This window comes from Glycine soja, chromosome 18 (genome assembly GCF_004193775.1).
Source record: "Glycine soja cultivar W05 chromosome 18, ASM419377v2, whole genome shotgun sequence".
Taxonomy (NCBI): Eukaryota; Viridiplantae; Streptophyta; class Magnoliopsida; order Fabales; family Fabaceae; genus Glycine; species Glycine soja.
In genome coordinates, this window is record NC_041019.1 from 14,646,636 (window position 1) to 14,662,531 (window position 15,896).

A 15,896-nucleotide genomic window follows, 5' to 3' on the forward strand; every position below is an offset into this window, starting at 1 on the left:
TTTCGAGAAGTACATCGATTTTGACTACTTCCCAAAGAACTTTCATTATACCACTTCCTCAAAATTATGAACAGCTAGAACCACGGGTTGGAGCCAATAAATTACATGCTGATTCAATTAGTAAGAATCAAACTCATATCATAAGAATGTGAGTTTGATTTTCGTTACCGTAAAAATCTTGTTAATAGATAATTGATGAATACATCTATAAACATTTATTAAATCTTAAGAGGTTTGTCTTAATCCTAATAAATCCTAAAATCCAATTTACCCAACCTTTTATAAAAAAAAAAAAAAAACAAACAAACAAACAAACTATGGGGCCGTAATTAATTGATATATACATGAGTGCCGTATGAGTGCACAAATTTCAAGTGAATAGGCCTCTACTTTAATACGTGAAAACTATCTAGTGGACACAATCTCTACCTTCTCCTTTTCTTTCCTTTCTAAACCTATAAATCTACCTTGGTGAAAACTTAACTTTGTATTCCGAAATGGTTTCAAGCTTAGGTAACCAAACCTGGTCCTTAGACTTTACAAGCATTTGATAGTGTTTTTTTAACTCCGAAGTGCTGCATAGGAAGCTATAATTGTTGTTGGGGAAACTTGGTCTTCTACCTCTATTGATGAGCCATGCAATGAACTTTGGCATGACCTTCATCAACACCCTTTATTGGAACCTTTCAAGTACTCAAAAGCGCACTCCCCAAATTTGATTGTGGACTTGTTAGGGTGTGATCCAAAGGACATGAGGGATGACACAGAAAGGGTTTTGCATGTGAAGCAATCAATGGGGAGAACAAAATACGATTCACCTTGAATGACACTACTACAAAATAAACAATCTACATCGTTAAATCTACATCGGTTATTAGAAAACCGATGTAGTAAACCACGCAGTGGCATTTTTGAAATTTTAATCAACTTTATGAAGGCATTTACGACGGTTTTTATAAAACCGCCTTTGATGTGAATGTTATAAAACCGCCTTTTATAAAAACCGCCTTTGTATGTTACAAGATTACTACGGTTTATACCCAGTACCGTCGTTGAAATTTTCATATTTTAATTCGTGATTTTTCACTTTCGTTGCTACTGGTACGTTCATTCAACTTCTCTTGACATATTCTGGAAACCTCCGAACGCAGAGGAGAAGCTTGGTCGTACCTCGCTCCTTCACTCCGTCGTGAGCTTGGAATTGTGGCAGCCGCAACCTTGTCATTGTCTATCTAAGTCTCGACAACCAACCGCAAGCTTGGTCTTCACTCCGACCGATGTGCAGTAAGTATCAATATTGTTTTCAGCCGCAAGTTTGTTGTTCGTGTTGTCCTCGATAAAATAGGTTTCATTGATGCATGCCTGGTGTTTATGATAATATCAATTTGTTGACATTGTGAGTTTGTGTTTGTTTAAACCCTAAATTTACTTAGTTGTAAGTTGAAATCCCTTTTTGGATTATACAAACCTAGCATCTCTTGCACAAATCAGTAGTTCCTCCCTAGCTCCTCTTTTCGGGCTTGTTTTCATCGTTTCCAAGCTTAGTGCAGAAAATTCTTCATCCTGTATGCTCCATATATATCCTCTCATCGTTGTATCTAGCATTATATTAGCTGACACTCCATTTTGGGTGAGCCTCAAAGCCTTCCTTGCCTATAATGTCTTATATCATGTTGAAGATTAATCTAGAAAAGTGTAGATGTATAATTGGTGGTCCATTATCTAGAGAGTTCTATACCTATGGAGATGTTGTAGTGTGTAGAAACTTCTTGATGGATGTAGAAAAATATCTTATTATCTAAAGTCATAGAAGCACTTAGAACATTATAGAGATGGATGGTAGATGACAGATGAGTCTAGAAGACTCTAGGACTAAGTAGTATAGAAGTGTGTAGAAATCACCTATGTAACCTATATAAAGGCATAAGTTGTAGCAAGCCATGTAATATAAGTAAAGAAGCTAATAAGCATCATTCAAGTTAAGGTGTCAATTTTCTGAAAACTCATCCTCTTCCTACTCCCATCATTCCTATCATACATTTCTACCTTATCCTTTCACAGAGAAAAGGCATAACCACATCCCATATCCTAACAGTGGCATCAGAGTAGTGTTGATCCTATGGCCTTTGCTACATCACCTAGCCCACCAACCTTCAATTATAACCAAACCTTAGTTCCCATATTTAATGGGGAAGCATATGATTATTGGAGCATCCAAATTCAAACTCTATTCATCTCACAAGACTTGTGGGATGTTATAGAGAATGGCTATCCAGTCCCAGAAAGCCAAGAAGAATTGGCTATGTGGACAGCATCAAAGCAAAATGAGTACAAGCAAAACAAGCAACACGATGCTAAGGCTCTGTTATTCATCCAACAAGGAGTTAGTAGAGATATCTTTCCAAGAATCATGCAAGCAAAAAATGCAAAGGAGGCGTGTGAGACTCTGAAAAATGAATTTAAAGGCACGGACAAGGTAATTTCTATTAAACTTCAATCTTTGTGGAAGGATTTTGATACATTAATAATGCGGGAAGATGAATCTATATAATCTTTCTTCTTTCGTGTCTCTAATATCTTCAATCAAATTAAAAGTTACGGGGACACGATTGAAGACAACAAAATAATACTAAAAATATTAAGAAGTCTTCCCGTAAAATATGATCATATTGTGGTTGCCATAGAAGAATCAAAAGATTTATCTAAACTCACTCTAGTATAATTAATGGGCTCTTTAGAAGCTCATGAAGCTAGAATGAAAAGATTTGAGCAGCCACTAAAGCAAGCATTCCAATCTAAAATTAATATCTCTAAAAATGATGGAGATAAGAAAAATAACCACAGTAAATTTCCTCAAAAAAAGAGGAGGAGCATTTACTAATCGTGGTAAAAGGAGCTGAAAGAAATGGAGTAATAATGCTTCAAGCTCCTATTGCAAATTATGCAAGAAAAATAATCATGATACAAATGATTGTCGGTACAAATGCAAAAGGTGCAAAAGGCACCTACACTATGAAAAAGATTGTTTTTACCGACAAAAAGAAGAAGCAAATTTTCTAGAAAATAAAGAATCCCTTGATCATACTTTGTACTCTGCTTTATCTTCTCAAGAATCAAGGGATGTATGGTATGTTGATAGTGGTTGTTCAAACCACATGACAAAAAACAAAAGTTGCTTTGTGCAACTAGATGAGACAATAAAATCCAAAGTTACACTTGTGATGGAAATGCTCAAACAGTTGAAGGAAAATGCACCATTGCTGTTAAAACTCAAAATGGTAGCCAAAAATATATCCATGATGTTTTTTATGTGCCAGGTCTTACTCAAAATCTTCTAAGTGTTGGTCAACTTATTCATAAAAATTATAAAGTCATCTTTGATGATGATAAATGTAATATCATTGATAATTGAAAGGGCCAAATTATTTCTATCAAAATGGCTCCTAATAAATTATTTCCTCTATTTATGCCATTTGGGCAAAACAATGAATTGAAATGTGAGAATATGGATGAGTCCATACTGTGGCACTTGAGATATGGTCATCTAAACTTTAATGGCCTCAAATTATTAAAACAAAAAAATATGGTGCTTAGGCTTCCTTTTATTTCATCTAACCTTAAAGTTTGTGAAGGTTGCATTTATGGCAAGATGCATAGGTTACCATTTCCAAAAACATCTTGGAGAGCTAAAGCTCTACTTCAATTGGTGCATGCTAATATCTGGGGACCATCAAGTACCCCCTGCTTTGGTGGAAGAAGATATTTTCTCCTCTTCGTTGATGACTACACTTGAATGATGTGGGTGTACTTCATCCAAAAAAAATCTGATGCATTCTCTTGCTTCAAGGAGTTCAAGGCCCTAGTGGAAAAGCAAAGTGGGCATTCCCTCAAAATCTTGAGAACAGATCGCGGGGGAGAATTCAATGGGCACATATTCATCAATTTTTGCAATGATCATGGCATCAAGAAGGAGCTGACTGTTCGTCACACTCCACAACATAATGGTGCCGCTGAAAGGAAAAACAGAACCATTGTGGAAATGGCTCAATCAATGCTACAACACAAGAACTTGCCAAAGAATCTATGGGCGGAAGCTGTTAGCACAGTAGTATACATCCTCAACCGTTCTCCAACTAAAGCAATCTTAAATATGACGCCATATGAAGCATGGTTCAATAGAAAACCAACAGTTGATCATTTTAAAGTTTTTGGATGTGTTGCCTATTCGCACATTCCAAAGGAGAACCGAGAAAAGCTCGATGAAAAAGGAGAAAAGTGTATCTTTGTCGTCTATAGTGACCAATCTAAAGGTTACCGATTATTCAAACTAGATTCAAAGCAGCTGATCATTTCAAGAGATGTCATCTTTAACGAAGGAGCAAGCTGGTAATGGAGTACTGAAGTCAATGAGACGCAAGAAGTAACCAATCCAAGCCCGTGCACACTGCCACCATCACCAACACAACATGACCAACAGCACCAGCAAGAAGAAGTAGAAGAAGTCCCACAACAACAACTTCGAAGATCAGGAAGGCCACACAAACCGAATCCAAAATACACAAATGTTGGATTTTTTGCCTATGAACCTCAAAAGTTTGAGGAAGCATCAACAGAAGAAGTTTGGAGAAAAGCCATGGACGAGGAAATCAAAATGATAGAGAAAAATCATACATGGGAGCTCATGCAAAAACCAGAAGACAAGGAGATCATTGGCCTGAAATGGGTTTACAAAATTAAATATAATGAGGATGGAACAATCCAGAAACACAAAGCACGACTTGTCGCTAAAGGCTATTCACAACTGCCAGGAGTTGATTTCAAGGAGACATTTTCTCCCGTTGTGCACATGGAAACAATCAGAATTGTACTAGCCTTAACTGCACAGTTGAAGCTACAAGTCTACCAACTAGATGTAAAATCAGCTTTCTTGAATGGAGAGATTGAAGAAGAAGTCTACGTGGAGCAACCACAAGGATACAAAGTTCAAGGATAAGAAGACAAAGTATATCACTTGAAAAAGGCACTTTATGGTCTCAAACAAGCTCCCCGAGCATGGAACAGCAAAATAGACAAATACCTCGTCGAGCATAGATTCCTCAAAAGTCCAAGTGAGCCGTCACTATATGTGAAGATGCAAGGTAATCATTCATTGATTTTGTGCCTATACATAGATGATTTAATCTACACCGGCAACAACTCACAAATGATTGAAGAATTCAAAAAGGCTATGATGCAAGAGTATGAAATGACCGATCTTGGACTCATGAGATATCTTCCCGACATGCAAGTCAAGCAAAGACCTGGACAAATATTTATCTCGCAAGAAAAATATGCGGATGACTTATTGAAGAAGTTCAATATGCAAGATTGCAAACCACTTGCCACACCTATGGCGATGAACGAGAAGCTTTCAAAAGATGATGGGCAAAACAAAGTTGATGCAACAGTTTATAGAAACCTAGTCGATTCGCTAATCTACTTAACCAACTCAAGGCCAAACATCGTACATGCAGTTAGCATCGTGTCTAGATTCATGAGTAACCCAAGCAAAGCACACTTTGCAGCAACCAAGATAATCCTAAGATATGTCAAAGGCACAAAGGATTTTGCCATTTTGTACGAGGCAGATAGAGACTTTAACTTGACAGGTTATACAGATAGCGACTGGGCAGGAAGCACAGATGATAGAAAAAGCACAAGTGGATATGTGTTTCTTCAAGGCAACAAAGCAATATCATGGGCGTCAAAGAAGCAAATGACAATTGCTCTATCATTAGTAGAAGCAGAATACATGGCTGCAACAAGCGCTGCGTGTGAAGCGACATGGCTCAGAAAAATTCTGCAAGAAGTACAACAAGACTCCAAGACTCCAACAGTTATTCATTGTGATAATATGTCAGCTATTGCAATGACTAAGAATCTAGTATTCCACAGCTATACAAAGCACATTGAGATTGGATACCACTGCATCAGAGAGCTCGTGGAATGTGGAGAAATCAAAATGGAGTTCTGCAAGACTGAAGAACAATTAGCAGACATCTTCACCAAGCCAATTGCAACAGAGAAGTTCATCAAATTCAAATACATGCTTGGAGTTCAAGACTTTTCTAGATTAAGGGGGAGTGTTGAAGATTAATCTAGAAAAGTGTAGATGTATAATTGGTGGTCCATTATCTAGAGAGTTCTACACCTATGGAGATGTTGTAGTGTGTAGAAACTTCTTGATGGATGTAAAAAAATATCTTATTATCTAAAGTCATAGAAGCACCTAGAACATTATAGAGATGGATGGTAGATGATAGATGAGTCTAGAAGACTCTAGGACTAAGTAGTATAGAAGTGTGTAGAAATCACCTATGTAACCTATATAAATGCATAAGTTATAGCAAGCCATGTAATGTAAGTAAAGAAGCTAATAAGCACAATTCAAGTTAAGGTGTCAATTATCTGAAAACCCATCCTCTTCCTACTACCATCATTTCTATCATACATTTCTACCATATCCTTCCATAGAGAAAAGGCATAACCACGTCCCATATCCTAACATATCAGTCACTGATCAAGAGAAAACAAATGACAAAGAATAGAGTAAGTTGACTTTGGTTTTTTCTTCCACTTACTAATTTCTATTGTTGTTAGTACTTGCTCTCTCTCTCTCTCTATTTTTTTTTTGCCAATTTTTGTTATTTCTTTTACTCTCTTTGAGTTGAATTTTTTAAAACACTGAATGCTGTAAGAAATCCACGAGTGAGGAATTTAGCAGTGAATGTAAAGATTATGCAAAGTGGTCTTAAGGTGACACAAATCAAAGAGAATGGGTTGGACAAACCCACCAGGTAACCTCGAAATGCAGTTTGAACAGGTTGAGATTCTTCTGAGTTTTCCTTGCGTTGCCCAGTGAGGTGAACAACCTCAGCAGCAGCATGAGCAGCAGTAACAACAGCTTCAGCAACTACTGCTGAGGCAATGGCCACTGTTAAAGCATGATTGCTCTGTTCTTGCTCTGCCTCACTTAGTGTTGTTCCTTTTGAGGCAATATAAACACTGTTAAAGCATGAGTTCATCCTCTAAGGCTAAAGCAGGAATGGGGTGTCCATGAAGAAAGAATCTGCATGGCAAACTACCTTGTTTGGGAACTCAAACGTGATCTCACGAGCAATGTGCTTACCCTTGAGAGATCTCATTGTGCCATCCCAAAATATAAGTTTCGATGATGACGATAACAACGAATTCTTTGGATGAAAGCATGAAGTCACTGCTGCATTTCCTATTGTATAAGAGGAAGAAATCTTGAGAGAATGGTTGTGTTAGTTCTTGATGGGTGGAGAATGTATAAGAACGATGAATATTATATGAAGGGATGATGTATATGTATGTGGTGAAGGAAATAGTTGACTTTTAATTAAATTGACTTTATAAAAAAGTTCTATGGTTGTTAATATGTGCAAGGCATGGAGGGTCGGTGTGGTCTGGTCAGCCATGCCAGCTTTGAACATTTTTTTTTAATTTGTTTTCTGTCTCTCCCCAGTAGGTACACTCTTGTGTTAGACTTGCCAAAAATATAAATCGTGGTGTAAAGTTAAACTTTGATATTGTACTATTGTATTCAAACCTATTAAATTAAATGGTTCTTTCTGCATTAATTTACGAAAGATTTTTTGAATGAAGCTTTTGTTGGTCTAAAACTATATTCCACAAATTAACTAACAAACTAGTTCAAATTTGAGAAATTATTAAACTAGCTTATTAAATTATAAAATTATGTTATAAAACTAACTGAAAAGATAAATGTTATAATTGAAAGCTTTTAAGTTAGTTTATTTAGACAAATATTTGGCAAAACTAGTTGAAAAACTAAACTAAAAAATTAGTTGAAAACTAATAGTTGAAAGTTGTTATAAGTTAACTTATTAAACGACAATTGTTTGGTAAAATTATTTGTTGAGATAACTGAAAAATTTAAACTAACATAAATGAACATATATTTATGTGATACTTTTTACTTTTATATAATTTTTAATTTTATTTTACAGATAAAAATGTATTTTAAGGTGTTATAATTTTATTTTTTCAATTAATTTTAAACTATTAAAATTCTTTATTTATAAAAAAAATATTTTAGTTACATTTTTAGTTTTAATTATTACAATTTTTCATATTATATATTCTACTTAATCAAGTTTAGAATAAAGTATAAAAGAAATGTACACTTAAGTAGACATTATTATCTTTTTATTATGCTTTATTTTATCCTAATAATTGTATTATGTTAATTAGTATACTAGTTAAAATAAATCGGTCAACATAAAATTATTTAAAATAATAGAAAAAAATAAATCTAACATTTATCATTGTCAATTTTGTGAATTATTATGTTCAAATAATAAATTAAATATTATAAACAATATAATGATTAAAATAAATAGTATAATATAAAAAGTTATAAAATATAATAACAAAAATAAAATAAACTTATCATTTATTTATCAATATCTTGATTTATAAAATAAACAATTTAATAAATAATAAAATCTTATTTTATTTAAAGAGAGTAATAAGAAAAATTAATAAATATTTTAAGGATAAAAAATACAATATAAAGAAACAAGAAGCTATAAGCTATTGTTTTAAAAAATGTTACTTGAAACACCTCAGACGAATCACACCAAAATGAGAGGAATTTAAAGACTATACAGGTATGAGACTGTATAGTTAAAGAATGATGACTTAAAAGAATTATAATTATGGAGTAATTATGGAATGGGTGATCTTTTGGAAAGTTTTCCTAAAAGTGTGTGAGTGAGAACAAAACACGCTGAAATAGTGTGTGAGATGAAATCTTATTTACTAAATAGTCAAATTAACTTTTCAACTAATCAAAAAAAAAAATACGAAATGACTTGTCAAACATAATCTATGTTGTTGCGTCCACTAGACTAGCTACAATTGAACTTGTCTCGCTCTTTTGTATGATGAAATATGAATAATATTTACATGTAGACATGAAAAGTCAAACCACATTAAATAAATTTATGTGATTTTTCTATTTGCTAATGATGTTGCCTTTATTGTTTTATTGTTTGTTCTTTCATCATTTTGCATGAAGAGGTGTGTGTTTTACCCAAAAAGGTATTAGAGTTGATAGTTTGTGCAGCTAACTAACTTGTGACGAGTATTAAAGTTTGAGGAAACTAATGGTGAATTCGTGTGGAATTCTTATGCTAAAAGTCTTCTTGATGATGTGGAAGTCAAATAGTGTGTTCCAAATACACTAGCTAATAGTGGTACAAGTCAAGTAGTATATATTCATAACATATCAGAAAACATGCCAAAGTTTTTGCGGAGCTTAAGCATGATTTTGACCAGCATCCATGATGGCAAGGGTTGAAGATGAAATTTAAAATTTTTAATTAAGGGAGGGATTATTAGGAAAAACTATTCAAATTTCTAATTTTAAATCTCTAGGATATTGTTTAGATTTAAAATGTTGTATCTTATCTTTAGGATGTTGTTTAAATTTAAAGATATTATTAGTAAATTAGAGATTTATTTTTTCTTTTAAGATGATGATACTAAGTTTATTAATAGAGGTTGTTGAGATAAGAAGAACCACAAAAATTGAAGAGGGAGTCACCACCTTAAGTGAGAGAGGAGATCACGTGAAAGGAGGATCTATCAAGTTTTTTCAAAAAAAAACTTAGAATGAGGTTGTGGATGTAAGCATGAAGATTTGAATCACATTAAATAAATTAGTATTATGGGTGTAGGCATGAGAGACCAAACTACGGCAAATAAATTTGTGTTATGGATGTAGACTTAAGGACTTAATCATGTTAAATAAATTTGTGTTATGGATGTAAATTTGTGTGATCTTTTTATCTTCTTATGGTGTTGTCTTATTTTTGTGTTTTGTCATCATTATGCATAAAGAAGTGTGTTTTTCTTAAAGAATTGTTGTACGGACGGTGCACACAAGGGAAGATTTTGGCAATCTCGAGGATGGTTTGGAGTGGTCCTCCGTGTGTGACTCCAACGACACCTACGAAGACTCCAACTATAAAGTAAGAATGCATGTGAACCAAAGAGGTGAGAAAATGAGTTGAATTAGTTCATTAATGTGAAAAGGAGTCCTTAAAATTAATATAGGCATTCTGGCAGGAAAACACATTAGATTTGTTTGATGCCACATGGAAAGCTATGTGGTTGCAGTATGCATTACATGTTATTATAAATTTTCACCGAATGTATCCAAGTTAGACGCAAGTGCCAGCTTTGGGTGACAAGTTGACCATGTCTTTGAGGTCCTTGTGTCAGCTGGTCTTTAAGACAACTTTCCATTACTAGAGATACCTTAATGAGGTGACATGGGTTAAACGGCGAAAATCAGTATAACCTCCAAAAAATATACCAAAATGTACAATATGATACTAGATTTTGACCCATTTGCACAGTTTTATTTATATTATGCATTTTAAAATTTATATGTATTATTTTTTAAATATGCAACGCCACCTATGTTTTTTCATAATCGGTCCCAAGCTTTGGTTAAGGAGGAGGATTGTTTTAGCTAGGACCTTGACAACCAACATAAAACTTGTCATTAGTTAAAAGGAGGAGACTAAAAAGGAAGTTGGAGGTGTTGGGTAATCAACGTTCCCATAAATAAAATTATTCACACCCACAAAAGATCGTGAGAACACAACAAACATTACACCGTAGAAAAATAATAACAAACACAAGAATTTAACGTGCTTTGACACCTCTTGCCTACGTCCACGGAATCGTCTCAAAAAGTATTTCACTATCACAAAAATAATTACAATATTCTAACCCACCTTAAATAATGTATCACTCTACAAACCCCACTCAATGGTTACAAGAAATGATAACACTCTCACACAAAGACATTTTTCTCTCAACAAATTGACTTTATTTCACAATCTCTCTTCTCATACACTCTCTCTTCATGTGTTGTGTTTCTCCATAAATTCTCTTCTCTATTTATAGTAAAGATTGTCACTAATTATAATAAATAAGCTCTCTTGGAAGTTGAAACAAAAATAACTTTCAATGCATCCATTTAACTAAGGTTCATTTAGTAAAATGCAATCTTTCACTTTGCATTTAAGTCACCTAAACCTTAGTGATAAAAATCTAATTCTTAATATGCATGTACCTTATCTTTTGGCTTGAAACTCTATAATTCTCCCCCTCAACCCAAAAGAGAAATATCCTTCAATCAATTTGAAAGTGAACAAACTCTCCCTCCAACGGAAGTATCTCCCAACACTTTCACAACATTAGAAAACTTCACTTTCTTCACTTTGCTATCATGATTCCTCTTCAAGGCTTGACCATCCAAATAGCAAAAGTTACCTTTATTTTGTGTCCTCGTAACACCAAATGTCTCCCCTTGTACACCTTGCATCCCCACTTTGAACCAACATACTTGTATCCTTGTGATGTCATCTCTCCCATAGAAATCATATTGACAACAGTAGAAGGTACAAACCTCACATTTGAGAAAGTTCGAATAACACTATCATGGAGCTTCATCCTCACGCTCCATATGCCTTCAACCTTCATTTTTCCACCATTCCATAACTTGAAATAGCCGAATTCTCCATCGATTTTCAAAGTATCAAACATCTCTCGATATCTGCAAATGTGCTTTGAGCCAACAGAATCCATCACCCATTTTGTTTTAGCAACCTCATTATTTGTTGCCAAAAACACATCATCTTCATCTTCAACACTTTTTACTACATTAGCTTAGGAGTTGGCGTCATCTTTGTTCATATCTCTTAATTTCTTCAGGTCCTCCTTCATTTTTTTGCACCTCACTTGCACATGACCATTCTCACTGCAATAGTAACATTGTATGTTACTCATATCTCATTGCGGACGCAATTGCGATTTTAATATTCCTTTTGACCCATCATGTTTCCTTGAATGATTCCTCCCTCGCTCAGACTCCACCACAACTATTGCATGGTGTTCATCATCAACATTTTTAGTTCTCATCATTCTCTTATTTTCTCTAAGAGCGGCAGTCACCGCATCCAGATTCAAAGTTGATCTTCCCACAAGCAACATTTGAACCAAAGCTTTGAAGGACCTTGGTAGTGTGGCCAACAACAACAACGTGATAACTACTAAATATGAGTTTTTTTTTAATAAAAATATAATGGAAATATCTTTAAAAATATTTATTTAGCAATTATTTTTGGTTTAAATGTTAGAAATTGATATTTTTCTTATTTATGACTTGCAGATATGAAAATGAGAGATAAAATCCAAAAAGATGCAGAAAATATCAAAAATATGAATAAGAAAGATTTTTGCATCAGGCCCAAGTCCACTACAACAACTATAAAAAGGGAGTCAAGCCAAGGAGAAAAGACACACCGAGTCTCAAAGCGCTCTAATACACACCTAAAGCCTGAGAACCCTCCCTTAGGGAATTCTTTCTTCTCTTTCATCATTTTTTGTTCTCTTTATTCATCCCTTCTCCTCCATCAGCTCCTATACCCCTTTTATAATTTAAGGCCCCTTATGGCTATAAGAGGTTAAACCCTTAGTTAGGGCATGACAGACCTAAAAAGTCAAAAGGTGTATTGTACACTTCATATCTATCAATGCAAACAGGTGTTTTCTTTCCTATTATTCTTTCTTATTTTAATTTCATGTATCATTCATCCTTGCATCATCTTTGGGGGTTAGGTGCTCGACAGAGGGTAATCCTTAATAGAAATACAAGGAAGGTCTTACATGTATCAGTTTTAGGGATTAGTCGCTCGACAGAGGGTAATTTCTAATAGAACTAAAAGGAAGTGGTATCTTAATAAAATCATTGCTAGACATAGAGTGATTGCATTATGCCCATGCATCAAAGTAAACATCTAAAATTAAAACTTCATGCATTTTATCTATTGAATCTCTGCAAAGACATTTGGGAGATAGATAGGTAAGATAGGTTTGTCGTCGTGAGACATTAGGGGCAAGTATTCTAATAGAAGTGGGTAAGAAAAATTCACCTGATTGGTAGAGAAAAATATAAAATAATATTTCTTAGGCAAATAAGACATGCTAGGTCCTAACATTCTCATCTCATTGAATTCCCTATTATTTTTTTTTGTTTTCTATTAATATCTATTGTTTAGTTATTGTTCTTTTTACTCATCTTTTAACTCATCTTATCTTTTCCCTTATAAATTGGAAATTATCCAACACAAGTACAAAACAAAGTCTCTGTGGATTCGATACTCAGACTTCTGAGTACTTTACTACTTGAGACAATTTGGTACATGTGCCAATGAGTTAACACAACACATGCTCCTCCTCAGAGAGTTTATCATTTGCATTCAACAATTGACTTACTAGTTGATTGAACTTGTTGATATAGTCTTGGAGATCTCCTCCCATCTCCATTTTGAGTTGATACAACTCCATCTTCAAGCATAGGTGATTGGTTAGCGACTTTGACGCATATATATTCTCAAGCTTCTCCCACAAGGCTTTCGGTGTTGTCTCCTTCAACATGTTGTGTTATCTCGAGAGCAAGGGCTAACCGAATCGTGCTCACTTCTCTCCTTTGGATCTTAGTCCACTCGATTTCATTTACAGAAGCTGGCCTTTCATCTTCTAACGCTTGATCAAGACCTTGCTGCACCAAAAGGTCTTTAATAGTACTATGTCAAATCATAAAATTTATTTTTCTGTCAAACAATGGTATCTCGAACCTTTGTGTGTTCCCGACCATAGCTTTGATACCACTGTTAGGTAATCAACGCTTCCACAAATAAAATTACTCACACCCACAGAGGATCATGAGAGCACAACAATTATTACACTGTAAAAAAATAATAACAAACACAAGAATTTAACATGGTTCGCCACCTCCTGCCTATGTCCACGAAATCGTCTCAAAAAGTATTTCGCTATCACAAAAATGATTACATGATTGTAATCCACCTTAAATAGTCTATCACTCTACAAACCTGAGTACCCCACTCAATGGTTATAAGAAATGATAACACTCTCACACAAAAACATTTTTCTCTCAACAAAGTAACTTTATTTCACAATCTCTCTTCTCACACACTCTCTCTTCATATGTTATGTTTCCCCACTAATTGTTTTATCTGTTTATAGTGAAGATTGCTACCAACTATAATAAATAAGTTCTCTTTGAAGTTGAAACAAAAATTACTTTTAATGTATCCATTTAACTAAGGTTTATCTAGTAAAATATAATTTTTCACTTTACATTTGAGTCACCTACATCTTAGTAATAAAAATTCAATTTCCAATATGTATGCACCTTATCTTTTGGCTTGAAACTCTACAGGAAGAGATCATTAAGGGAAATTTAACGCTAAATAGTAATTTTGAAACTTTGTTTTTAATTTTGACAAATAAGTCTTATAATCTATGTAGTTGATCTTATCTAGTAGGATAAGATTTTGCTATTGTTATTGTTGTATTTTTTAAATGTCAATATGCATACATAAATAAAATTAAGATAGTGGTATATATCAACATTGAAATTAAGGATGTCATCTCCAAAATTGAAATTTACTAAATACATATAGAATTTGCTGAGAACTTATTTATTGATGAAATAATTTTGGAAAATACACTGGTATGGCATTTTGGAGATGAAAGCACACTTTGTTTCAGGTTGAATTGACGGTGGCTTTGGAGTGCTCACGGTGGTACTAATAATTCAGTTTTTGCTTTGGATCTTCATTAATTTTGACTATTTTACAAACAACTTTCATCATATCACTTCACAAAATTATGAACAAAACTAGGGCGTAATTAATTGATGTATATGTGTGTAATGTATAATTGTACAATTTTCAAGTGCATACCTCTCTACTTTTTAATAAATGAAAACTATCTAGTAGATACAACCTCTGCCATCTCTTTTTCTTAATTCCTTTCTAAACCTATATAAATCTACACGGTGAAAACCTAACCTTGTTTTCCGAAATGGTTTCAAGCTTAGGTGACCAAACTTGGTCCTTGGATTTCACTAGCATTTGGTAGTGTTTTCTCAACTCAGGAGTGCTGCATAGGAAGTTGTTGTTGTCGTTGCTGCTGGGGCAACAAGGTCTTTTACTTCTATTGATTAGCCTTGTGATGAACTCGGGCATGACCTTTATCAACACCCTTCCATTGGAACCTTTCAAGTACTCAAAAGGGCATTCCCCAAATTTGATGGTGGACTTGCTAGGGTCTGATCCCAAGGACAAGAGTGAAGAAATAGAAAGGGTTTTGCATGTGAAGCTATCAATGGGGAGAACAAAATAAGCTTCACCTTGAATGAGCTCATCCTCTAAAGCTAAAGCAGGAATTGGGTGTCCAATGAAGAAAGAATCTGCATGGCAAACTACCTTGTCTGGAAACTCATACATGATCTCACCAGCAATGTGCTTACCCTTGAGACACCTCATGGTGCCATCCCAAAAAATAAGTTTCGACGATGACGATGACGAGGAATTCTTTGGATGAAAGCATGGAGTCACTGCGGCATTTCCCATTGTAAGGGCAAGAAATCTTGAGAGAATTTGTTGTGTGTTGTGTTGATGTGTGGAGATTGTACAAAAATGATGAATATTATATAAAGGGAAGATATGAAGGAAATAGTCTGACTTTGATAAGGTCTAATAGGGTTGTTTGTGAATGGCGTGGAGGGGTCGGTGGAGTCTGGTCAGCCATGCCGGCTTTGAATATTTTGATTTGTTTTTTGTTTCTCTCTCGAGTTACACTCATGTGTTAGACTTGCCACAAACAAATCATCACACGGCACATAAGGTTTAAACCTTGATGTTGTGCTGTTATATTCAAACTATATATTAAACTAAAATGTGCTCTACTTATTCTTTGAT

General features: G+C 34.4%; 1 protein-coding gene and 1 pseudogene across 1 annotated transcript; both read right to left on the bottom strand.

Moving 5' to 3' along the window:
- Positions 1–370: 370 nt before the first annotated feature.
- On the bottom strand, positions 371–11,691 carry LOC114396982 (annotated as a pseudogene).
- Positions 11,692–14,596: 2,905 nt separating this feature from the next.
- Positions 14,597–15,610, bottom strand: LOC114395952. The gene has a single exon (XM_028357819.1). It carries the CDS (start codon positions 15,546–15,548, stop codon positions 14,955–14,957), a length of 594 nt encoding a protein of 197 aa, XP_028213620.1. The 5' UTR covers positions 15,549–15,610; the 3' UTR covers positions 14,597–14,954.
- Between the last annotated feature and the right edge of the window lie 286 nt (positions 15,611–15,896).

Excerpts from the sequence above, each read along its gene's own strand:
- LOC114395952 (XM_028357819.1), bottom strand. The coding sequence starts at position 15,548 with ATGGGAAATGCCGCAGTGACTCCATGCTTTCATCCAAAGAATTCCTCG.